Source organism: Lycium ferocissimum, chromosome 12, assembly GCF_029784015.1.
Source record: "Lycium ferocissimum isolate CSIRO_LF1 chromosome 12, AGI_CSIRO_Lferr_CH_V1, whole genome shotgun sequence".
Classification (NCBI taxonomy): domain Eukaryota; kingdom Viridiplantae; phylum Streptophyta; class Magnoliopsida; order Solanales; family Solanaceae; genus Lycium; species Lycium ferocissimum.
Genome location: NC_081353.1, coordinates 33,957,501 through 33,985,260, shown reverse-complemented (window position 1 = coordinate 33,985,260; position 27,760 = coordinate 33,957,501). Strand labels below are relative to the sequence as shown.

The 27,760-nt window shown below is 38.1% G+C and overlaps 1 protein-coding gene and 1 pseudogene across 2 annotated transcripts; both read right to left on the bottom strand.

Moving 5' to 3' along the window:
- Positions 1 to 530: 530 nt before the first annotated feature.
- On the bottom strand, positions 531 to 4,058 carry LOC132039229 (UDP-glycosyltransferase 89B2-like; annotated as a pseudogene).
- A 3,974-nt stretch (positions 4,059 to 8,032) lies between these two features.
- On the bottom strand, positions 8,033 to 12,144 carry LOC132039908 (rhamnogalacturonan I rhamnosyltransferase 1-like). Of its 2 annotated transcripts, XM_059430462.1 has the most exons (8): positions 11,446 to 12,143; positions 10,197 to 10,264; positions 9,996 to 10,084; positions 9,716 to 9,881; positions 9,342 to 9,631; positions 9,063 to 9,267; positions 8,811 to 8,968; positions 8,033 to 8,572 (listed from the first exon to the last, which is right to left on the bottom strand). In XM_059430462.1, exons 1-8 carry the CDS (start codon positions 11,747 to 11,749, stop codon positions 8,320 to 8,322), a joined length of 1,533 nt encoding a protein of 510 aa, XP_059286445.1. In that variant the 5' UTR covers positions 11,750 to 12,143; the 3' UTR covers positions 8,033 to 8,319. The 2 variants fall into 2 exon arrangements, with proteins under 2 accessions (XP_059286445.1, XP_059286444.1); XM_059430461.1 differs by having other exon boundaries at positions 9,716 to 10,084; positions 11,446 to 12,144.
- Positions 12,145 to 27,760: the final 15,616 nt, after the last annotated feature.

Genomic DNA, 27,760 nt, shown 5'->3' with positions numbered 1-27,760 from the left:
TCTTTACATCGTACGTTCTGGTACAAGGGCTATCTGGAAGGGTCTTCTCACTTAGATACACGCATGGCAACACATTATTCAGGTCTTGGAGGAGGAGTGGAGGTGGGTGGATCAGCAAGCAAAAAGGAAGACTGCTCGGGGAGCTATTATGAAGACAGGGCTTGCAATTGTGGTGTACAACATGTGGATCAAGAGAAACACAAAGGTATTTCAGAACAAATGCCGGACCAAGCGTGATATTCTCCACACGGTGAAGACTGGCCTGTGCATTCGAATTTGGAACAATAGGAGACTGTTTAATTTTATTCGTTCTATTTAGAGGTGTTGGTTTTCGTCTGGTTAGGAGGTTGTGGAATTTTTAACTGAGAAGGGTTTGAATCTGGATGGATTCCCCCTATGCTTTGTAATTGCCACTTGGTAATTTATAAAAACTTCTCTTATTGCCCAAAAAAAAAAAAAACCCTTCTAAAGAGTTTTGCAACTTCAAATTCTATATATCTTTTAAGTGTCAGTTGAAATGATGGACAATAGGTAACATCAACCATTATATTATTCTATGAAACTTCTAAATTTGATACATCTCGATCTCTTACACAGAATTACAATGGCAAGTTAGAGATGAGCTTACAATGGCAAGTAAGAGATGAGCACCGGACTTTCTGGTATTCCCTTTAATTTGTGCATAAACATCATAAAATGGAAAATAAAAGTATGCTTTACCTTTTGATTTTTGCAGCATCTTCTCCTAAATGCTTAATAAACTCTTCCAAATTCTCGAATGAGCTTCCACCTCCTTTAATACCATTCAATGCTGCTTTACGCAGCTCTGACACCCGTGCCTTCAATTCTGCTCCTTTTCCTTTCAACCCCACAACTTTAGCTAAAAAACCAACCAATTCCTCCGAGTTTGGAACTGTTTTAGCACCTGCACAAACTCTAACAGCAACCTTAAGCTCATCCACTATAAGGTTAGCATTCACAAATTGGTCAGCTCCCATTGGTCATGCTAACATTGTCACTCCTGCTACTAGGCCTTCAAGAATCGAGTTCCAACCACAGTGAGTCGCACCCACAGCCCGATGCCTTAGTATCAACACTTGGGGGGCCCACTCCCTAATCACCATACCTCTTCCAGCCACTTGATCTTCAAACCCATATGGGATCTTTCCATGATCAGTTGACACGTGTCCTTTTATAGACCAAATGAACTTGAGCACACTTCTCTTCAAGCCCTTAGCTAGCTCTTCCATCTGTCTATTTGCCAGCACTGCTTGGCTTCCAAAGCATACGTATACCACTGAATTATCGTCACAAGTGTCAAGCCATGACAATATTTCACCGCCTCTTTGCGATGGGACAGAAGAATTATCCTCCTCATCATCTTGAAGCAATACTGGACCCACTGACCAAACCCTCTCATGACCCAAATCTTTCATAAGATGATCTAAGTACACACTTTCTAACTCGGTGAACGTGTTGATTACTAGTCCATAACTCGATATGTTAGCAAGAAACCCTTCTTTAAGGAATTCTGAATCTGGGTCTCCCTCGATATAGCTACGATAAATAGGAGATATCTGCCACCAAGGATATTTCGGCTGATTCGGAATATTAGGGAAGTGAAAAATCTCATCGTCGTCGTCGTCATCACTAGTATTTTTTATTCCTTTTGGCGTAACATTTGGCATTTCACTCCATAGGGAACAAATAATAGACAAAGCAAAGGCTCCAGAGGGGGAGAACACGTACCGGTGAATGCCAAGCTGGCAAGCAAGATGGTGAGTGAACCCTAAGAACATATCGGAAATAATAGCCGTTGGAGGGGAAGGATGGTTATGAAACCATTCTAGTATGGGATCATAAAGTTTACCTAAAGCACACATCATATGAAAGTACAAGAGGGGGTTTGAATTGTAAGCCTGTTAAAAATCTAGTCGACTACTGTTCGGTGCTAGTCGACTGATGGCGAGACAGCCTGCACAAATTTGTTAGTCCTTCAATTTACACAAGTATAAATCACAATAAATAGTAAGAGTGCAGAATATAATATGAGAGCAATATACTAAATGACACCAGGATTTTTATACTGGTTCGAAACCAATGTGGTATCCTAATCCAGTCTACTTGGGTTGCAAGGAGGTTATCTCTTTAAGCTCTTTGTAAGTTGCTCTTCGTACAATGGTTGTAAGGTGCAGCTCCTACGTCTAACACTTAAACTCTTGTACAAGGTTGGTTTTTCACTTGCTCACCAACAACAACTCTTTGGTTTTCACTCGCTCACCAAAGAAACGAACAATGACACAACCTCTCAATACAAAGCCTCACCAACAATATTTTTTCTCTCCTCTCCTTTTTGAGTACATAGTAAATTACGAATAAATACAATGCTTATGAAAGGTAGAGCAAAAAACTTGAGAAAGTTGAGACGAAAGTATAAGTGGCTGCGTATCTCATGTCGCTTTGCTTGCTCCTATTTATACTGGTTCATTTGAATTTGACCGATGTAAGAATCTCTTTCTGCAGCAGTGATACGATCCACCAAATCTCTTTCCATAAAATTGATTACTTACTTGAATAGCTTCTACAGGCTTGAACTTGGACATCCTTGTCTCATTAAGACAGAATATTTATTTAAGGAATGATAATTGTACTCATTCCTTTAATAACTTAGTACTGTGCTGCATTGCTCTTCTTTGATTGCCTTATGTTGACTTGTAAAATATTCCAAGCGGAATAGATGCCAGCAATAACTTAGTACCAAACTTTCCCTTTTTGTCCACTTCTTCTTAAATAGATGCCAGCAATAGTTTATTTCCGTTTGCCTCTGCCTTGAGCCACAACTCTTATTTACTTTCCTTGAACACATGGATTTTCCAAGATATAGAATATAATAAAATATTCTTTCATAAATGATGGTAGTAATTTGAACACCCTGAATCTTCCATTCTTGATTATGGAAAATAGAATCTTTTTCAATAACTGATATTCACTCAATATCCTCCTTCCATAGTCAACAAATCTTCATAATAAACTAAATCTCCATGGTCTTCATGAGATTTGCAACTGTAGACTTGTAGTAGAGATCTTTCTTTCCTTCCAACTCGTAGTAGATGTATATTCATATTTGAAATGCAAATTCAAATATTTCTTTTCTTTTCTGGCTTGTACAAATATGAGCTTTTATTTAATCAACCCAAGAAAATTTCAAGATCCTCTTCATTTCACCTTGGATCTTGATTTATATTAATTTGAATGTAGTCACATCCATCTTCTTGAATTAGGAGTTTGATCACTCTGAATATGGACTCTTTTGTGAACTTGAATCTTCTGGCATATCTTGATGCTCTGTAGATTTTGGACCTTCCTTAAGTACCAGATTGATCTTGATCTTGATCTTTTCCTTTTGTAAAATATTTTCCTTCCATAGGATCGTAGTAAATATTTTTTCCATAATTCTTGTACCTTGATTTGAGTAAGTATTTTTCTTTCACATCTTCTTCCGTAATTTCATCCCGTAATATCTTCTTTTCCATATTTAATTAGATCTTCACCAAATCCCTCCTCATCAAATAAACCTATACCAAAAATAAATTTACCACAAGTAAATATTCTTTTATTAATAATTATGTTGGTTTGTTATCATCAAAATTAATAAGTGAAATCTTGAACCTAACACACATCATAGAGCGGAAGTCACCTTTAGGAAGGTCCTTGACATTTTCGATGCCAGAAGGAATTGAAGGGTGTGAAGGGAAAGACAAGACTAGAGTAGAAATAGATGCGTGGTTTGAGAGGAGAGGGTTTAAGGAATGGAGGTTTTTTGGGGTGATTATTATGGTAATATTGGCTATGTTATGGATGATTAGTTGATGAGTGAAGTCAAGAAGGGATAGCATATGACCTTCTGCAGGAAAAGGGAAGATTAAGATATGTGTGCGGTTATGGCTTTCAGCCATGGATCTTTCTTTGTTTCTGTGTATAGGGATACGGTGGAGTACGCAGTTCTGGGTTGTCAACAGGGGCTTTGGGAGGAGAAGTGAAGTCTCACTATAAATTGTGCTTCCTCCGTCTTAGCTGTTTTTATTGACACCCTTTTAAGAAAATATTAAATGGGAGTGATATTTGACTATTTTACGCTTATACTCTCTCCTTTCATTTCTACTTGTCCACTTTTAACTTTGCATATTCTTAAGATTTAATAAATAAAGTATGTATTTTACTATAATACACATATTAATTAGGGCTCATTTGGTATGAGAAATAAGGATAAATAATTTCGAGATTATATTTGAGATGAGTTTATTCCACGTTTGATTGGGATAAAATTACAATATAACTAATCCCGGAATTAGTTATTCCGGGATTGTCGTGTTATTTTATTCCTGTGAAAGGATGGAATAACTAATCCCAGGATAAGTTATCTTGGGATAACTTGTTTCCAACCAAACAATCCCTTAGTGTATAGTCTCATTTGACTTGGAGATTAATGAAAATGAGTAATTTATGTTAAGGGTAAAATAAAAAAAAAAGTTTATCCTTCCTTGATATGCTAAAGTTGTTAAGTAAAAGTAAAAATTTATTTTTAATATAATGAACAAGTAAAAGTGAACGGAGGGATTATATGCCTAAGTTACAATCTCTCTTAATTTGGAGTTAATTCGAATCCTGGCTCCGCCTCTGCTGAAAGTATGTCCATAAGTACAATATAATTTGGAGTTAATTCCCTTTTCAAGTATTTTATTACTCTTCAATTCTAATTTGTTTATCTTATTTTTTTTAATCCGTTTAAAAAAGAATGCCACGTTTTATATTAGTAACTCTTTACACGCAGCATCTTACATGACATATTTAACACCACAAAATTCAAAAAATATTATGGTACATTACATATATCTGTAACTTAATATCATAAAATTCAAAAATCCTTTTATTTATTTTTTAAACTCCGAATCAATTCAAACTAATACAAAAACGAGGGAGTAATAACTTGTGAATGCGCAGTTCAGCACAATCTAAGCTCGTAGTACCAAAACTTTCGACCCCTAAGATTTAGCAATCTCCGTGTCCTCCTTCAAACTAGTCATGTATGTAAATTTCAAAGGAAAAAAGAATTAAGATGCTGTCGCCAGCTGAAACTAATTAATTTATTTATCTTCCTTGTCTCGATCATACATGCTGCGCTTTTATCCTAAAAAAAGTATGGCTTAATACATATACAACTCTTTAAATTTGTCAATAAATTTTATTTAGACACTCGAACTATGACTATTCGATTGAGCACTGAACGTATAATAAAGTATTCTATTAGGCATTTTCTGTTCAAATTTTGGAAAATCTTTCACGCATATTCTGAAGTGATCATTATGCATATATGTTAACCACTTAAAATATGTCATCTTTTTTAATAATACTCGTTAAGCTTCAGTAAATCATAAAATCTCAAGTCTGTTCCAATTGAGGTTGGTGTGTAATTAAAGGAGATGACATATTCTATTACGGTTAACTTAACTACTTCATAAACGCTTGAGAACACACAATTTTTTTTGCCAAAATTTGAAGAAAAGTGTCTAATAGGAACACTATTCTGTGTTCAAGTGCTCAATTGAACAGACTGTAGTCCAAGTGTCTAAATGAAATATATTAACAAATTTAAGGAGTTGTCGATGTATTAAGCCAAAAAAATTGAATGCAAGAGTGCTAATAGATTGTTTATTGGAGATCACTGAAAGTGCCTTAGCTTAGCCTTTTGGCGCTATGGTTATCTCCACTTATCATCAGGGACGGAGCCAGAGGCAAAGGTACAGGTTTGATCGTTTGGTCTAAATCCTGAATTTGTTTTAGGAAATCTATTTAATATATATAAATCATTAATTCAGAACTCAGTAACTTAAAAGAGTTAGAATTCTGAACCCATAAACCTCAAATCCTAACTCCGCCTCTTCTTATCATATGAAAAGAAAATGTACACTGTGCACTACTAAAAATCTCTATTTTCTCATCGAAAAATGTTCAGTGGGTATTTCCCACTGAATGTCGGTGCAAAAAATCTAAATAGTAGTGTGTTCACACGGAAAACTTGGGAAGTTTTCCAACATCTCAATGGGAACTTATTTCCCATCATGCCTTTTCCCAGAAATCTGGTTCGTTGATAATGAGGTGGAAAAATTCATATTTTATTGTACAAATTTCCCACCAAATGTTGGTGGCAAAAACTTCTATTTCTAGTAGCGGTGGCTATTTGTTATATATAGGTAATATATAAGTATTATTTAATAATAATATTATTATATTATTAAATAAATAAAAGAGAAGGAATATTAGTTTGAATTAGATTCTACTGTTGCCTTAAGTTGGTTACAAAACCAACTGTTATGTTGCTTCAATTTTCATCTAACAGGGGCCTTGCCATTTTAAATTGAGAAAAACGTTCATGTTAGAAAGTTAACTTGGCATGCATTTTGGCAGAAGGCAGATTATGAGAACGGACACATCTCTGTTTCAACAACGTGCCATATTCCAACTTAAACAAATTCAATTATTTCTTCTTGTTTCCTTCTTTCAAACCTTCACTCTTTTGGGTTGAGTTCTAGGGGTAGAAGAAAACAAAGTTGCATGATTTTCAGAGTAGGCATTGTATCCTGGGGATGGACTTTCCAGTCAACCACTTGCACAGTATGGAAAAAATTACTATTCTAAAGATAGTTTTCTGGAAGCGTCTTGCCTATTCGTTCCGTGTTTCATTGAATTATCTTTTATTGATTTCTCGCCTTGTTTATTAAATTTGTCTTGCACAAAGTTACTTCATTGTGTTATTTTGAATATTCTACAACACTATTAATAAATTTTATTTTTCTTGATACGCGAAAGTGGACAAGTAAAAATGAAAATCTATTTTTAAAATAATAGACAAGTAAAAGTGAACGGAGGGAGTAATTGATTTTAGATCATAATGAATTAGCCGTTAATAGACATGTTGGAATATTACAAACGAAATTGGGTATAATTAAGCGAATCATTTTCATATGCTTAATCATACATCTTCCAAGAACGAATGAATGAAGGAATATCGTGACGAGGGAGTTTAACCCAAAATTGACTAGAATAATCCGCATTACTATCACTTCTTACCAACCAATTATACAACCACCATTAATAGGTGCTTTATCCCCTATGAAATAATTTATTCAGATGATCCTCGTGGCCATAATCTTTCACAAAGCATGTCTTAACCACTCCTTTTTTTTGTTTGGTTGTTGGATTTATAAGATTTAGTTATAATTGGTCTCAAGTATAGATAAAATAAGAGGATTTCAAAAGTTTTATGCCAACATAAAATAATCTAACTATAGTATATTCTGTGATAGTAAACTCTTTTGAAAGAGCTACCTTTGAATCTGAATAGAGCGGAATAAATATGAAGAATTCATATAATCTACTCAAGTTATTTCAGATTAGAGCATATACAAATATTGTAAGATCTAATGTCCAGAACAATCCGACAAGAACGTCCGCTAACAACTATATATGAATTCTCACTTCATTAAAGCAACTTGTAATCGTCATACCAATATATTAAAATAAAATGAGAAATAAGTTAGATATATTTCCCACTAGTAAATATTACCAATATGGTCTAAAGCATATGAATCTTTTTCCTTCAATTTTACCCTCTTTAGCTAGGTCTGCATTTATCCTAGAAATTGTATGTCTTCCTAATGGTTTTACTGATGTAAAAATAATGTAATTTATTACGATAGTTTTTTTCTTCTTTGAATGCTGAATTCATTTATACATCCCACCTATGAACTTGAAAAGCTAAATGGATGTAGAACATAGAAAATTAAACCTAAATAATGATCAAAACTTTATCAGCATTTACCAACAAAAGCAGATACACTCCCATCTGAGCAAATAAATTTCCGTGAACTGCTCAAACGTTTGTCATGTTAAAGAGTAACATGAAGTGTTTAAAGGGGCTACCAGGAAAAGAATGGAACCACTTAAAATTGGTGAATCCTTAGTTCCAGTAATACAAATAAACTACATTTCACCCCTCTTGTGTACACTGCAATGGCAAGGCAACTTCTATACATGAATCGATTATTTAATTTACGTACAACATTCTAATGTACCCGCCCCCGAGTGCTACCAAGGTCTTCTGGGGCTCTGAAATGCATCTCCCCCTGAACTTCAACAGCTGCCTCCACACGATATCAGATTCTCAATTGTCATGCAGCGTTGAGAAGTATTCTCTAAGCATGTCACAGAACTGCATCGCAGTCTTTTCTTCTAATAGCCAAATCTTACCACCACCATGATTTATATGCTACTTGATGTTTCACCTTCATTAGATGGTTCAAAGCATTCCCACGGGTTGGAGTAGAAATAATCCTCTTCTTTAGGTCGGTCGGGAATCACCAACCTCTTCGTAGGGTTTCCCATGCGTTCAGCGTGAGCTTCCTTAACAGCAGTAGAAAACTCATTCCACGTAAACGATCCATCATTATACTGGTCTATCAAATCTACGAGGAGCTTTCGGTCCAGCAAAATTGTTTTCTTGAATCCAAGATGTCTGCATGGAATGGGAGACTTTTACATAAAAGTCCTTAATCAAAAGCTACTACTAAAGTACATTCTCTACAACAGAAGCAAAAATTGAATTGAGACCAGTAACTTATTTTACAATAATGTGCATCGATATTTAATGAAAGGCTCCTTATAAACCATGCATGGCATAACAACACCCTCTTAGTTTCTTCCATGGCTCCTAATAGTTTCCATTAAGAGAGAATTTTATCAGCAGAAAATACCTGCGATGTCCGTCAACAACTTTAGCCATGTTTCCATCATATGTCGGAACAAAGATATCACTCTCCAGCGAGACAAGATAATCCAATGCAGCCATCTGTGAAGAGTGATTTTGAAAGAACCTAAGCTCAGAAGGCTCTAGTAGTGTCTCCTTCCTCACCTGCTCATAACAAACCAAGCACAAAAGGTGAGTCAGCCAATTCAGGAAAACACATTCCAAAGCTTAAAGAAAAACTTGGCACTTTCTTGACTACCAGATTTGGATAAGCTGCCGCAAGACTCGCCATTCTCCTTGTCCCACCATATATCTCCCCAGCAGCAATATAAACTTGGATGCTAGAATCAATGTCCAATGCCCTTAAAGTAAGGGCAGTCTCCTCGGGTGTCAAAGGACAGAGACCATCTCTTCTTTTCAATTCAGAGTTTATGATTTTTTCTTTCCACCACGGATAAGCGTATCTGTAAAAGGATTGCATCAGACAAAGAAAGAGGGATAACTTAAGGCCGCCGCTGAATACAAGATATTACTTTACCTCATTCTTGTCAACTCTTCAACCTCATCCTTGTTGCAGCCTTGAGTACAGCCAGAGAAAGCTAACATATCCATTTCATACCTCAGGTGCAGCACTATAAAAGGACCCTTTTGTCTGAGAAGTAGAATAACCTTTTTACCCAACTCTTCTATCTGAGGGGTAAATTTTAAGGCACTAAAATTGACTCGGCACCGCAGCTTCTGAATTTCAAAAGGTAGACCATTATTGGCAAGCCGAGCATCAGTTCTGTTTACGTGAACAACTTTATATTTCCGTATCAAAGGAAGGACCTGTATTCAGTAAATGTGACCATCATTACTCGGAAAGAGGATGCAAGTAATAAATACAAAGCATCGTGGCATGAAAGCACAAACCTGATGTTGGTAGTAAGAAATATCAGACCAACTAATAGGAGGCACGGTATAAATCATTCCTAGCACTACTCTCCTCTTCAGTCTTGGGGGTAGCTCTTTCAATATTCGAACTTCATCCCTCAAGGACGTTATAAAATGATCAACATCAAATATGTCTTCAAATTCACTGCAACTCAAATTGCATTTTAATTTCCAACACAGATCATCATACTTTCTTTCTAAAGAAGCTAGTGATTCATAAGACCACCAAAAAAAATACGAGAAACTTGAGGACACACACCTTGGATCAGCCCAAAAGGAGGTTTTATCCAGCTCGGGTACTATAAGAGTCACATTCAAATATCTTGCGATAGCAACCATATCACATATCTGGAACAACACAAGGCAAAGAAAAAAGGAAGAAGTCAAATACAGAAGGGTGTAATCTTGTCTTATTACATTTACATGGGTGAGTGAACTGATATAATCTAAAGTAACTCACTGCTGCTCGCATTTGATTAAGACCTCCGTTACATGAAACCATGAGATAACCATTATTCTGGTAAACCCCTGAAATTCAGAAATAATCATCAGAACGGTCAGTCTCGTCATAACTGTAAATCCATAGGGAGATCTGCGACAGAGCAAAAATGAAACATACGTGCAGAGAAGGAAATTTCCCAACATTTCACCTTTTTTTGTATAAAATAACTGCTGACAGCTACTTTAGTATGTGCCACAATTAGTTATTCAGCTAATATCGTAGCAATATACTCAAACGTCTCAACTCATGTTTTAAAATTCTATACTATAATCAGCATCATGCGGCAGAAACCCTGTGATTGGAGAAAGATCCCTTCATTAATAAGTCCTCCTTCAACAATGGGCATACATACCATTAAGCTATATGCATCAATAGTTTCATATTTTCACTTAGGAAAAACCATTATCCTCTTTTGCGTAATGCAAGTTGCACGGTTGTTCCCTTTTGCTCATCATCATGACATACTACTAGTACAATAGTAGGAAAAGCATACAATGTATAAACTATATTTTAATCACAAATTTGTAAATTGTGGTTGTCATTCATCATAGACTGCTTTCAGGAAGATTTTACCTAATGCTACCCTCCTCATACATTTGGGCTTGGGACAGGGTATTAGAGAAAAACATATTGACAAGAATTAAACAAACGGCACTAGGACAGAAAATATATACACACATATGAATAACATTACGTTAGTTAAAAGAGTTAATGGTCAAAAACACATTTGCACTATCACTGTATTGCAAGTTTCACACCCTAACTATTGGTTGTTCCCTTTTCCTACCTGAACTATCACCGTATATGTATTAAAACACACCTCGAAGACGACTAGGCCAACTATAAGTTGTTCCTTTTTCTGACTTGGACTACCACCATGTATGTATTAAAACACACCTGGAAGTTAACTAGGCCAACTATTAGTTGTTCCTTTTTCTGACCTGAACTATCACCATCTATATATCAAAACACACCTCAAAGATGATTAGGCCAACTATCAATTGTTCCCTTTTCCCACCTGAACTATCACCATCTACTCAACTAGATGTGTTTTAATACACAATTGTTGATACTTCAAGTAAGAAAAGGAAACAGCCGATAGGGGTGTGAAACTCGCGAAAAAGTGATTAGTTTAGGTGTATTTTTTACCATTATCTCTAGTTAAAAAAAAAAAAAAAAAAAAAAGGAAAGAAATAAAGCTACTCACTCTTTGGTGGAAGAGCTCTAGCAGGGACAGATTTAACAACCAATGATGATGTAACAGAAGAGTACTCATGGGAAAAGCAAGAAGGCCATCCTTTCAAAACACTAGGACCCCAAAGCTCACCCAATGTGGTGAATTGGACAAAACAAGTCCACAATAACACCATTGTTGTAGCCCTTATCATCCATAGCTTCATTCTTGACCTATGTGGAAATACTATACAACTCTTCAGTTTCTCAACATGACTATCTGTCCCTTTTAGCCCCAATACACCCCATCTCCTTCTCCTCCTTTCCCTCTCTTCCATATATACACTCAACTACTATAATTGCAACTCCTATTTTGGATAATGTAGGATCCAAAATCAATGAGAAATAAAAGAAGATTATTCCCAAGTCAAGTTTCTTGATAAACTGAACAAACACAAAGATAAAAGAGAATGAATGAGGATAAGTGTGTGAGATCTAAAGTTTTTTTTTTTTTTGCTTTTCTGGCCGGAATCTTGAAACACCGGTAGGACCAAAAGGTAGATGAGGATGAGAGTAGGATAGAGAATGGTGTGGCTAATTGTACTTGATTATTTCTTAAGCATATGGGGTCATTGGTTGGATGAGTGGTAATTATCTAATGTGGACAACTTCATATTTCTTTCATGTTCTTGCTACTTGCTTCTCTCTCTTGTGCTGCAACTACATGGATTTGGTGAGCAAAGCTATGGGGATATATATATATATATATATATATATATAGCGAGAATAAGATAGAACTAAATTATCTTTGTTTGTTGGTACTTGCTAGTACACAATATTAACATTCAAAACAACATATGAACTACATATGACAGTCTTTTGTTTTAACAACCGATGGAGCAAATCAAATACTCTCTGTGTCCCAATTTATGTAATATTTTTTGCTCCTTGAGAGTCAAAGAAAAAAAAATCCTTCCATAATTTATTCGTATGGCCTTTAAATATTTTAAATTGTTAATTATTATGACTTATAATACTTTTATGTAATTTCGTAAAAAAAAATCAAAAACCTGCAAAATTTATATTTGTATTAACTATCAAAATAAAGAAGTTGGATTCTCAAAATCTACAAGTTGTTACATTAATTGGGACGAAGGGGGTATACTATTGTTGTTGTGTCTATTATTTTATTTAAAAAAAGGGAGTGGGGGGTGGGGGAATGAGGAACAACTACACGCACATGAAGTAGGTTATCACTAATAATCTATCATCTGTCGAATTTCATGTAGATTTAAATATATGTATGTACTCCCTCCGTCCCAATTTAAGTGTCTTACTTTTGTTTTTCATTTGTTTCAAAAGAGTGTCTTTTTTTTATATTTAGTAAGTTGACAGTTCAAATATCCTATATGGCAAGTTTAAAACCACAAGATTCAAAGGACATTTTAGTACATTACACACATCTTTAATTTAGGACCACAAGATTCAGAAGTCTCTTTTTAATCCTTAAACTTTGTGCTCAGTCAAAGTAAGACATTTAAACTGAAACGGAAGGAGTAGAAAACAGTAAAAACAAATATATACATAGATGACATCAACTTGGGAGATTTAGGCTTGGCCATGATGTTATACTTCGAATAGATATTTCTCATAAAGTTTTCAATATGTGTATAGAAATTTTAATATTTATTATGAAAACAACAACAATAATGTTGCTCCCAAACGCACACGCAAGTATACGCAGTTGTACGTACAAATAATAAAGTGATTGAGAATCAAGTGTCGAATCCACAGAGATTTGTTGTCACGCCCCAAACTATGGCTTGGGCGTAACACGACACTCGATGCCTAACTGCATGTGACCGAGCAAACCACATGGCTTGCTGCCTCAACCTATACATGAACTGATGCGGAATAAACCCTAATCATGCATAATTAAGCAAAGCGTAGGACCATAAATCATAAATCTAAAAATATCATAATGCGGAATAGTCTGAATGAACATAATAATAATGAACTAAAATGGCTAGACGACTCTAAAATATCTGACATAACATAACTGACTAGTCTATGAAACCTCTGACATGAATCTGACTACTAAACTGTTTATCAGGACAAGGCCCCCGGCATACCTTAACTGCATAACTGAAATAACATAAATGAAGCTAAAACCCCGAATAGAATGGGGACCAAAAGCTGATACGTGCTGAGTCCTAAGGTGCTGATCCGTCGTCCTGTAAATCTGCATCGTGAAATGCAGGCCCCCAGGCAAATAAAGGGGACGTCAGTACACTTGAATTGTACTGATATGTAAAGCAACTGAATGAAGTAAAGCATGGCACATGAAGTAATAGAACTGAAACTGAAACTGTAAGCTGAATCATGAACATGAATATCATCTGACATGAATATGTAAGTATAACATGAGTAAAATATTCTAAGTCTGTAAAGATATCTGTGTGAGAGCATTAGTATAACCGACATGTAACCACCACGTAAGCACGTGGCATCTGGTCTTTGCTTGATCAGCTAAGCCATCTCGTACCTTACAGGGGTACAAGACATGAACATAAACATGAATGGATCCAATAACCACAAATGGGTAAACATGAAGGTATCGTCCTAACTGGGCGGAGCGATCCTTATCCTACGCTGGCATACGTAGTTTCAGGCTGTCTGAGCCTTCTCGGTAATCTGTACTACTCCCAAAATATGAACATGGATATAGTTGGCTTAGTAGCCCATGAATAATATAACTTGCTTGTAAACATGATTCTTGCTTGTATTACAACATGAAAATAATATATAATATGACTTGTATGAAAACATAGAGACATATAGGAGTTTTATAAAAATAAGCATAATAGTTCATATTGTCACGACCCGACTAGGGCCATGACGGGTACCCGGGGCTAACTACCGAGCACCACTCATTCTATTACTCATCCTGCGTTCATTCATATTTCTTATGCTCATAATCATAGAAAGCTATTTTAATTTGAACATATTCGCTTTATATACATAAGCCCTTCGGCTATCAAAATAATATATATATATACAAAACTACGCATCTAAGAGCCTCTACTAGAGTGCTAGACATATGGACGGGACAGGACCCCGTCATGCCCAAAACATATATATACATCAAAAGAATGATCAATGGCACCTCCGGGAAAATGGAGTGCTCTCAAATTAGCTAATAGCTCCTACGAGTCTGGATCACCTCCCTGTCTACCTGTGGGCATGAACACAGCGTCCAAAGAAAACGGACGTCAGTACGAACATTGTACTGAGTATGTAAGGCATCAACAATAATAATACATTAATGGAATAGGGAAACATCAAATGAGGAGCAGTCTGTAACTGTCTGTCAATTATAAAAGAAATAATGCATGCTGGCTTACTTCATAATCATCATCATATCATGTATGCACATATATATAAGCTGCCCAACCATATAGGTACGGTGTGATAATCATTAGCATTAGCCTGCGTCCATGCCTCCCGCGTCCGGGGTACCATCGGGGTACCATCTCATGCCGCCCACTAGTGGTGTTTGCCCATGCCATCTAGACATGGTGTATACGCTGCCCGCCTTAGCAGTGTCTGCCCGGCCATATAGGCGCGGTGTAATATCATCATCATATACTCATCATCATATTCTCATCATAATGCATGCATAGAAACTCAAAGACAACTATACTTTATCGGGGTGACATAAGGTCGTAAACCCCCGATTTCATTATGGAGCATTCATGCATTCCCGCCTCACCTTGAAGGAATTAGCATATAAGGTGAGTGTATACAATAAACAATATCAAGGGATTATAGATAGCATCATTTGCTTTATAGGAACATCATATCATGGACTCTATAATCTTTAGATTTAAGCTTATCATCATCATTATGGTGCTCATAATGTATCTCTTATCTCATATGGCTATTCATGAACAAGGACTCTTAGTTTTCTTGAAGATGGGAGATCCATGAAGAAGGAGGAAATTCATGCCATAAGATTCATGCCTTAGAAAGAAAGAACTAGCCGCACATACCTTTGTCGTTTAACTATTCTATTGATTGCTCGTTTTCCTTCAATGCCCACGTCTTTACCTTTAAGGGAATTCGTATTAACATTAGCTAATCGATTACATAAACGTGCTTATTAAAGCTAGAGAAAATTGGGTAACATTTCCTTTGTTTATACGACTTCCTCCGTATTCCATATCAACTCCCAAACATTCATAACAATAATCACAATATCATAAACAACAATCATCATTCATTTGCATTATCCACATTTCACAATTTCACTTCAAATTCTCCATAATCATGGTCATAGTTCACTATTACGTTTTCTCACATATAATTCTTATCCCACGTTCTAAATGTCATTAATAACATATTTATAATCATAACATATCAATATCCACAATTCAGTCCAAGCTTCTATTAAAAAATGACATTATTCTTGCATTCATGACCCATTTCCTATTTCCTTCTACAATCCAAGTGTTTCAACTCCTCAATGCCTTAAACAACATGAAAAATACTATGAAACTTACCTTAGATAGTGTAGGAGCAAGCCTTGAGTGGAAATACTCTTCTTGCACCAAAACCTTAATTCACTTCCAATGGGATTTCTTGACTTTGATGACTTTAACGTGTTTCACACTCTTGATTTTTGTTGGTTTACGTGAAGTTGATCATCAATTTCCTTTGGTTCTTGTGGATGAAGAGTGGAGAATATTCTAGAGGTTTCTTAACTTGTGGAGTGAAAATGAAATTAAAATAAATGAACTTGGGTCCTTTATATCAACGTTTAAAATCTGTCCCGACCAGATTCTACGGACCAACATACGGTCCGTATAAATTATAATGACCGTATGTCTGGCCGTAGATCTGGTCCAGAGAGATGTACCATTCTAGGCTAATTATACGACGCCGTACATACGCGCATATAATTTATACTAAGCCGTATGTTGGGCTGTATAATGCCCAGTTTTCCCGAAATCATTCTCGTCGACTCGTTTGATCTCCAATCCTTATGGAACCTTCTTGGCACTTGTTTAACACCTCATTACTAATCTAAGGGACGTTATAACTCTTCTCCAAAGCATCATTAAAACATCATTAACTCGATACTCCTAAATCTTGCCCGACACACAACATATAACTTGCTTTCCTTAACAACTTTTTTCCCTTACCTTAAATGCCTTTGAAATCTCAATTAGGGTCATCAAATGCTATTTCTTACTTATCAAAATATCGTATACATTGTGCCCTTCATTAGTCTATTCATTGTACGTTAACGGAAAATTTCCAAGGTGTAACACATATCTTGCAAGTAAGGATCCGTGGAATGCAAAGTATGGGTTTTCATGAATTACGAACAGATTCTCAATAACTAAAAAGGAATATTAAGAACACAATAACGAAGTAATCATAAAAACATGGTATATCATGGTACATGAACTTAGGATTATCATGAACATGGAGAAAACCCTAGTTTTGGTGAACTCTTGTATAATCATGGAGGAACAAGGCGTGGAGAAGAATATGTTTCCACACGTAGATAGAAACCCTACATACCTGGTATGCTCCAAACTTGCAATAAAAGTCTGAACTTTGAATAAGAATCCCAAAGCTTAAATCTTGAATCCCTCGAATTGGGTTTTCTTGAAACCCTAGGTTAAGAACAACGGTTTTCTTGTTTAGATTATATGAATACATGTTAGAATTGGACCTAGAATGATTGGAATAGGCTTACCTTAAAGTATCTTGAAGGTTGGGAGAAAAGTACTTCGTGCTAGGGCTTGGGAATGTGAAAAGTGAGAAATAAAACTGAAGTCTCGAATTTATACTGTTCACTGAAGCGGGAGATGTACAGGCGCAAAGTACGTCCCGTACCTTGTGGCCCATACCTGGAATGCAAATTTCAGTAGCTAGGTTAAAATCACTGCGAAGTAGGGGATGAAAGTGCGTCCTGCACTTCAAAGTGCAGCCCGCACATTAAAGTGCAGCCCGCACATTGTGCCCGTACTTTGATGGCAATTTCCAGAAACTCCATTTTTCTCCATGCCAAGTGCGGCTTAAAAGTACAGAACCTTGACCGTCGAAATCCAAATTTCAATTTTCAACACTTTTGTCTAATATTCTAAGTCCCAAATCCTGAATCATAGCCTAGTTTAATGGTAAGAGGTGTTACAATATCTCCCCCTTTGGATCATTCGTCCTCGAATGATGGGTCATGGTTAAGAATGGAACTGAACGTGGCTTGAGTACATGAACGTGAAGGAAACACGACATGAAACATGGATACCGAATTATACATACGGTTACATGGAAACATGAATATCGAGACGGAACATGGGCACCGGATACGATACGAGCGTAAAACATGATACATGACATGGACTATGGAAGGTTACCTTGAGCGTTCTCTGCTTGCTCTTCAAACAAATAGGGATACCTGTATTTCATGTCCTCTTCGACTTCCCATTTATCCTCTTCGACTCTCTGTCTCCTCCATAGCACCTTTACTGAGGCAACCTCTTTAGTTCTCAACTTGCGAACCTGACGATCAAGGATGGCTAGGGATCTCTTCGTAAGTCAAACCATCCTTAATCGTTATAGTATCAGAAGGAACAACTAACGACGGGTCTCCCACACACTTCCTCAATATAGCGGCCAATTTTTATGGCAATTCAAGCTCATAAGCTACTTGACCAACCCTTCGCAGGATCCTATAAGGTTCAAATATCTGGGACTGAGCTTTCCCTTCTTTCCAAACCTGATAACACCCTTCATAGGTGAAACTTTAAGGAACACCCAATCATCAACTTGAAACTCTAAGACTTCTGGAGACTCTGAGCCATTTTCAAATGCTCCTGAATTGACTTGACTTTCTTCATAGCCTGGTAGATCAAATCTGGTCCTAGCAATTCTGCTTCACCCACTGTAAACCAACCAATAGGTGATCTACACCTTCGCCCATACAAGGCTTCAAATGGTGCCATCTTAATACTAGCATGATAACTGTTATTATAAGTAAACTAAATGAGAGGCATGTGGTCATCCCAATTACCTTTGAAGTCTAGGACACATGCTCTCAGCATGTCCTCGCAGTCCGAATAGTGTGCTCACAAAGACCGTCCGAGCATAGAAAGCTATGCTGAGGTTTACCTTAGTACCCAATCCTTTCTCAAAGGATCTCCAAAAGCTCACTGTGAACCGAGGACCACGATCTGAAATGATAGACACTGGGGTCCCATGCAATCTGACAATCTCCCGAATATACAACTTAGCATAATCTTTTGTTGAATCTGGTCTTGACTGGAAAAAAGTGCGCTGACTTAGTAAGTCGGTCTACAATCACTCAAATCGAATCATGTCTGCGGGATGAACTAGGTAGACCTGTTATAAAGTCCATATTTATAATCTCCCATTTCCAGAAAGGAATATCAATATTTTGTACCAAGCTACCAGATCTCTGGTATTCAGTTTTCACTTGCTAGCAATTCGGACACTTAGCCACAAAATCTGCTACATTCTTTTTCTTGTCGTTCCACTAATAAATCTTTTTAAGATCATGATATATCTTAGTGGAACCTGGATGACTGGAATACCTGGAATTGTGAGCTTCTGACATGATTCTCTCTCTGAGTCCATCTACATCCGGAATACATAATTGACCTTGGTACCTCAGGGTACCATCATCCCCCCCTTGTTCAAAAGCCGTTGTCTTATGCCTGTGGATCCTCTCTTTCAGCTGTAACAAGTAGGGATCGCTAAACTGCTTCTCTTTGACTTCAACCACTAAGGAGGAATGAGCTCTGTTCTGAACAACAACAACACCACCCTCCGAGTCCAAAAGTTAAACTCCAAGACTGGCCAAACGATGAACTTCTTTCATCATAGTTCTCTTATCTGCCTCAACGTGGGATAAACTTCCCATGGAACGCCGACTAAGAGCATTGGCTACAACATTAGCTTTCCCTGGATGATAGAGAATATCCACATTATAGTCCTTAAGCAATTCGAGCCATCTTCTCTGCCTAAGATTTAGCTCCCTTTGCTTAAAGACATACTGCAGGCTTTTATCAACATGCACCCCATACAAATAACTTGTCACGACTTATTTTGCCCAAGTTATGCGGGCACTTACCTTCCCTCCGCAGTAAGCGAACCCTCAACCCAACACATGAATAAATACACAACAGAATGAATTTACGCAACGGAATAGAATAAATACGTAAGTCTCACGATATATATATATATATATAAGTAGTAGAATAGTGCTGAATAATAACAACACCCCCAGGGTCTAGTCTGAATAACACAAGAGCATCTAGAGGGAAATAATACAATCTGGGATACTAATACATTAACTATCTATGTCTCTTAATAGAATATGACATAAAGATAGAAAGTCTTCAAGGCAGCGGACGACCATGCTCACCCTGAAAACCCAAGAGAAGGCTGAAGCGACGATCGGCCACGCGTCACGGAAGTGGATCCGACCTGATACTCTGCATTCATAAAATAATGCAACAAGTGCAGGTCAGTACACACAACAGTACTGGTAGGCATCATTGGCCGACTAAGCATAACTAACACACTTCAGATAATAAGGCAGGTAAGCAATTAAACCAACAAGTATAAGACAATACAATCAATTTCAAATATCCGTCATCACCTATATAAAGCATCTAATCCCAAATGTGTCAAATCTGAATATATCCAATCTAATCCGGCATCACAATACAACACCAAACATCTCAATCAAGTCATAATGCAATGCAATGCAATGCAATGATGGGATGAATGCAATGCGATGCCATGCAGATGCGGTGTACACATGTACTCCGGATAGAAATATCGACGTCTCGATAGCACAACCCAGTGTGACTCATGAAGTCCAAGTGCCACCCGTCCCGGATCTTTGCCCAACAGATAGAGGGACCCCGGATCTTTACCCACAGGGGGTTCTCATCAGCACCACCCTGGGAGACCCGCGGAGTCCATGCACTAATAACGATTTCGGAACTAACATCGGATATCGGCCATGCAACAACGATTCCAGAACTGATCATCGGACATCGGCCTCTCACATCACTCAAGTAAAAGAGTTTCATCAAGTATCAATTTCACACAATCAACAATTCCGGGATGAACATCGGATATCAGCCACTTCACGTCACTCAAGTAAAAGAGTTTTATCAAGTATCAGTTTCACTTAAACAACGATTCCGGGATGAACCTCTGATATCGGCCATGCAGTAGTGTATCATGAAAATAAGAGTGCATGCAATGCATGGATCAACATTGATAATCATGCTCAATATCACAAGTACCAACAATGGGTAAGCCACAATACATCTGAATCACAAATACCAACAGTGGGTATGCCGATAATATAACCGAATCACCAGTACCAACGAATGGGTATGCCAATAATATAACAGAATCACAAGCACCAACAGTGGGTACGCCAACAATATCCAAGTACAAATACCAAGAATGGGTATGCCAACTATATCATAATCAAGATGATAAAACAGAATCCAATATCTACCAACAACTCATGGCATCAAGCCGGCACAATAGAACAATCAAATCACACATAACAGGATGGCTAGCCCCAACACGCAACAGGGACCAAACTAAGGCAATATCCAACCCGACTTCATGTCCGAAGGTTCACATGTTGTTTCTAACGATATAATCTAAATATGTGCTTCGCTATACGAAGTCTCACCAAAGGTAAGCCATAACCTACCTAGATAGCCGAACCGCAACATCAACAACTCACTTATTTGCCTTGCCTTTCCGCTGAACCTCAGAACCAAAGTAGTCTAAGCATAATCGAATTATAGATTAGAAATCATAAAGAATGATACTAATATTGCTACTATTTCAATTAGGTCAATTCTAACCCTAGAAATTGGGAAAACGGTCCCACAAGGGCAAAACGGGAAATTCAGAAGCAAAATATCAAATTAAGCACTAGGTGATCATAACCCAATCACTAATTGCAGATTCAACTCAAAGATTGGCCTAATTCCTGATTTCAAGCAAAACCCCTAAATTGGGCATAAACCCTAATTCTTTTATTCCAAAATTCAATACTAGAAGTGGAAGATATATGATTAATAAGCTTAGATTAGTCAAAATCTAACATAAACATCATCAATTTCCTCATACATGAGCATAAGGAAAAGTTTATCAAAACCCTCTTTGAACTTTCATCACTAAGGGATTATTAAAGGGAAGGGAGAAATCTAGGATGATTGTGATTAAGGAATAGTAAAGGAATTGGCAAGATTTACCTCCAAGAATGTCTCCAAATTATCTTCAAGAACTGTTCCCTAAAGCTCTAATTTCGAAATGAGAAATAATGAGGGTTTAAGGGCTTATTTAAATCACACTTAATGAAAATACCTGACCCGTCACCGCCACGATGGTAACAGGGCCGCCACAGCAGTGCCGCTACCGCGCCCATAAGGCCGCCATAGCGGTCTGGCCAATAATACACATGGCCGCCCCAGCGGCCAACACACCACAACAGTGGTGCCATTGGGACAGCACTAGTGCCGCCATAGCGGCACCAGGTACCAGAATCCCTTCGATTTTTCTAAGTCTTCAATCAAAATCCTGGGCCATTCCTGAGGCCATCTGCTCACAAACCTTACACACAGTCCCACACAAAAAAAACATTACGAACGCGCTCGTGGCCTCAAAATTTCCAACGGAGGCCTCGTTGACCTAGTCAACCCCCGACGCCTTAGTTCTAATTTCCAACCCAAGTCCCAAAATACATCCAAGTGCATTGGGAATCGAACTAAATATACACACAAATCACAAACAACCATTCGAACCTCTCAGAATCGACAGATTTTCGAAAAAGGTCCATTTACCCAGAAGTCAACTTTTGGTCAAAATGTGCTAGTCAATGCTCAGAAAAGGTAGAAATGCCGAAAAGACTATAACGACCAATAATGGCTGTTGTAATGACCCGTTTTGTCATTACTGTGAATTTCGCAGGAAGACGACAACTATGGCTCCTTAATAGTGTCTCTGCCTAGTTATATCGTGGAAATAATTTAAGTCAACCAAAATCGTTGTACGCATCGCGTAAGGAATAGAAGCATGGGCCACCAGGCCCAACTGGACCGCCGTAGCGGTTGTATTGTCGCTACAGTTGTCTACTAACCGCCATAGCGATAAGAGCACATGGCCACATAGCCGCCCTAGCGGCACCGCTGTAGCAGTGAACTTACCGCTGGGGTGGTATCGTATAGTGAAGTTCCCTATTTAAAGAATCATTTCGGGAATTGTCCCATTTTTGATAACCTTAATTTCCACCACCTAGTTTGGCGGGAAAGCCTAAAAATGAGATTCTTAGTCTTGGTAATCCTTTCTAACACCCTTCAACTCTCCTTCCACCTAGTAAATTACTCCTAAACATATTCTCCTAGCAGAATCAATGTTGGGTGTTTCAAGTAATCTAGGGTGGGAGGAATGATGGGTTAGCAACATTTCCACATAATTCCCTTTAAGCCATCTCCCATATTCTTCACCTGAAATGAGTTAAATAACCTAGAGCCCTACACTCCTTTTCCTTTAAAATAAATTCTTCCATGGGCCTTGGAAATGGGTTCTTCCCAATATAAGCTTGAAAATGGGTAAATCACTTAGCATTATTCTAGATGGAAACTAGAAGTGCGTTGAGATACCAAACCTTTCTGTTAATCCAAATCTCTTATGAAGGGTTCAAAGGGAAATTGTTAATCTTGGGTATCATGATTGTCTCTAAACTATTTCGTGCGGATTGCGATGTGGTGATCGATTCAAAAAATTAATGGATGTTCGCGGCACCCGTTCGGCCATGAGGTAGGTCATGGCTTCCCTTTTCGGTAGACTCCAGTTAGTTATGTATGTTCGTGTATTAGAAGGAACGGAGAATGCATGTATAGGAGTTGGAGACTTGGGATGAAACTTTAGGATGGTATTGATGTGCGATTTGTGTGTTCGGGCTTATGGCCTGTAGACTCCTTAGGTTGTTTGGTTTGGTTTCTTGAATATTGGTGGATTTATGTGACTTGGGAGTGGTGGATGGTACATAGTTTATTTATGCCTTGCGATAGGTAATTACGTAATATGTGGTAAATTGAGTTATACCAATTAGTAACGAACCTAGTTGATAAATAGAAGGATAAAAGTACCAAAGATTGTGACAAAGTTCTAGACTAAATGTGAGGAATGACTGTGAGCAAGTGGTGAAATTACTTGTTCTAAGCTATTAGGCTGAGTTAAGGGAAAGGGTAACAGTGTGTACCGACTTGCTTAACCTGTTGTGCGTTGGGGCTAGCCATGTGATTTGATTATTCTATTATGCCGGCTTGATGTCATGAGTCGTTGGTAGATACTGGATTCTGTTTTATCATCTTGATTGTGATATAATTGCCATACCCATTGTTGGTCATTGTCTTGGATATATTGTTGGCGTACCCATTGTTGGTACTTGTGCTATTGAGCATGATTGTTGATGTGATTCATGCATTGCACGCACTCTCATTTTCATGATACACTATTGAGATATGGATGATATTTGATGAAACACTTGATGAACTGGGCTCAGTTTTACTTGATAAAACTCTTTTACTTGAGTGACGTGAGATGGTCAATGTCCAATGTTTGTCCCGGAATTGTTGATTGAGTGAAATTGATACTTGATAAAACTCTTTTACTTAAGCGACGTGAGATGGCTGATGATCAATTTCGGAATCATTGTTGCATGGCTGGTGTCCGATGTTAGTTTCAGAATCGTTATTAGTGCATGGACTACGCGGGTCCCCCAAGGTGGTGCCTGTGAGATCCCCCCATGGGCAAAGATCCGGGGTCCCGTCTTTCTGTTGGGTAAAGATCTGGGATGGGTGGCACTTAAACTTTGCGAGTCACGCTGAGTTGTGCTACCGAGACGTCAATATTTTCGTCCGGAGTACATATGTACACCGCATTGCATGGCATGGCATTGCATTCATACCATTATTGCATTGCATTGCATTATGACTTGATTGAGATGTTTGGTGTTGTATTGTGATGCTGGATTGGATTGGACATATTCGTATTGGGCTCTTGGGATCGAGGCTTTACTTAAGCGATGACGGGTATCTAGATTCGATTACAATTGATTATACTTGTTGATTTTTGCCTGCTGGATTATCCCAGAGTACCCTCCATATAATTAGTTATTTGATTGTTTCTGAGTGACGTAGGATACAAGGCGTGATAACGATGAGTTGTCTCCTAGACTAAAATGAACGATCTGAGGATTTATCTATTGGGAGTTAGCACTGGTGATATTTAACTTGTAGTTATTAGGGAGCAGTTGTGATCTAAAGGTATTGATATTATGATGTGCCGTGGTTAAATATATGACTTGATTTAGTGATTATCATGGTTGTTTGTGAATTCTTTTACCAATATATGTTACTAACCGTTGTCGGCCTATGATACTTACTCAGTACGCGTGGCTTGTACTGATATTGCACTTGCTACACCCTTTTTGGGTGTAGATTGTTTCAGGTATTTGATTTGACACAAAGCGTAATTGTGCGGAGCCTATTTGGAAGGCCTCCTCCCACTTCATTCCGGGACGGAGGTTGAATCTTAGAATGTAGTAGAAATTTGAAGTCATTAGTCGCTCTGATACTAGTCTAGACCAGGTCATGGGAAATTGTATCGAGTCTGTAATCATGTACTGATGTAATCATATAAACACTTGAGCTTATTGAATATATTATGGAGTTCCGCTGTACTTCTAAATATCTGATGGTTTGAATAAATCGTTGTTTAATTGATGTATTATTAAATGAGAGGGTTCGCCTACCGAGGTGGGAAAGGTAGGTGCCAACGCGGTCCCAAATTGGGTCGTGACAAGTTGGTATCAGAGCCTAGGTTACCGATCCCACGAGTAAAAGAGCAATGTCTAATAGAGTCTTGTGGAATGGCACGTAGACGTCCGTACCCGTCCACGGGAGGCTATAGGGCATTTAGGAAACTCTCCTTCTTTCTTTCCAATCGTGCTACTTAGGTCAAATTGGTATCTCGGTGGATCCAATTAGTACCTAAACGGTCCCAATTGGTATCTACGCAGAAGAAGGTGTTACGTTATAGGCCGATCTGTATTGTTACGTGTGTGCAGTTGTCGAAAATATCAGACATTTCTGTTCAATAGTACCGCCACAGCGGTCCTTAAGCCGCTGTGTCGGTACCGCTATGGCAGATTATCCACCGCTGTAGCGGTTAAATACCCTCATGACAGTAGTTACGGTCCCTGCTCAACTGAAGCGGGACCGCTAAGCGGTCTCAGAGACCGCCGTTGCGTCATGCTTGGGATCAGAGCTTTATCCTTCGCCTGTTTCCATTTCGTTCCCCGCCTTGAGTTTAACCAAAAACAGAAACACAACAAAGGTCTACCAACAAAAGTCACATAAAATCAGCCCGACAAGGGCAAGAACTACTCAGGTCACTACTACGAAACCAACTACCATTACAAAAAACAAAGAAGCCAAATAGTTCGGCATCCAAAACAAATGAAGTGGGTCTGGGCCAATTCTTTACGGCATCTATAATAACCTGTCAGGCCCAAGAAACTTCTTATATCAGAAACTGAAGTGGTTCTGGGCCAATTCTTTACGGCATCTATCTTCTAAGAGTCAACCTTCACACCTTCACCTGAAATTACGGGCCTAAAAACGCTACTGACTTGAACCAAAATTTACACTTTGAGAATTTAGCATAAATCTCACGATCCTAAAGTGTCTGCAACACTATTTTGAGATATTCTGCATGTTCAGCCTCAGTACAGGAATACACAAAAATATCATCAATGAAGACAATAAAGAATAGATCAAGATAAGGCTTGAAGACCCTATTCATAAGATCCATGAAAGCAGCTGGTGCGTTTGTCAATCCAAAAGACATAACAAGAAATTCAAAGTGACCATAACGGTTTCTGAAAGCGGTCTTCGGAATATCAACTTCCTTAACCTTTAACTGATGGTAGCCTGATTTAAGGTCAATTTTGAAATAACACTGAGCACCCTGAGTTTGGTCAAATATATCATCGATTATGGGGAGAGGATACTTGTTCTTAATGATGACTTTATTCAACTGGCGGTAGTCAATACACATACGTAGAGAACCATTTTTCTTTCAGACGAACAAAATCGGTGCCCCCCAAGGCGAGACAGTTGATATAATAAATCCCTTGTTAAGAAGATCTTTCAACTGAACTTTTAATTCTTTCAACTCTGCTGAAGCCATTCTATAAGGTGGAATAGATATTGGCTCAATACCGAGAAGTTCCAAAGTCTATCTCCCCATCAGAAGGAGCTTCGGGAAGATCTTCTGGAAATTCATTAACAACTGGAAAGGATTGGAGAGTTGGGGTTTAGGTATCTGAATCCCTGACTCGAACTAAGTGATAGATATATCCCTTGGAAATCATCTTTCTGGCATGAAGATATGAAATAAATCTACCCTTGGGTACTACTGAATTACCCTTCCACTCTATGACTGGTTTGTTAAGAAATTCAAATCTTACAATTTTGGTTCTACAACCCACTGCAGCATAGCGTGAAGATAGCCAATCCATACTCATGATTACATCAAAGTCTACCATTTCTAATTCTGCTAAATCAGCTATGGTTCTGCGGTGATAGACTAAAACTGAGCAACCCCTATAAATACGTCTAGCTATAACTGATTCCCCAACTGGTGTGGACACCTCAAAGGGTTCATGCAACTTTTCTGGTTCAAACCTAAATTTTTTTGCAACAAATGGGGTTACATAAGATAAGGTGGATCCTGGGTCAGTAAGGGCATAAACGTCGAAAGTGAAGACCGTTAGTGTACCGGTGACAATATCTGCACCTGCCTCTGTATCCTGATGCCCTGCTAAAGCATACAAGTCAAGTTTCGACCTCCGCTTGTATTTCTAGGCTTAGTTGTACCATGCCCTGACTGGGCTTGAGAATTACGAGAAGCTGCTGAATTTGTGGACTGGGCCACCTTACCACCGGTACCCTGCCAGGCTGATGGACAATCTTTTTTAAATGGCCCAGCTAGCCACACCCATATCATATATCCATACCCATACGACACTCACCTGGGTGCCTCCTACCACACTTGCCGCAAATCGAATTATCATAAGTCTGCTGACCCACACTAGCCTGAGAGTAGGAACCTGCTGGTCTAAAATTCTGTTTCTTCTGATCATTCCTGAACTGCTACACCCCTCGCTTTCATAGTAGTCGAACCTATGGTTTTCTAGTCAGGTATGC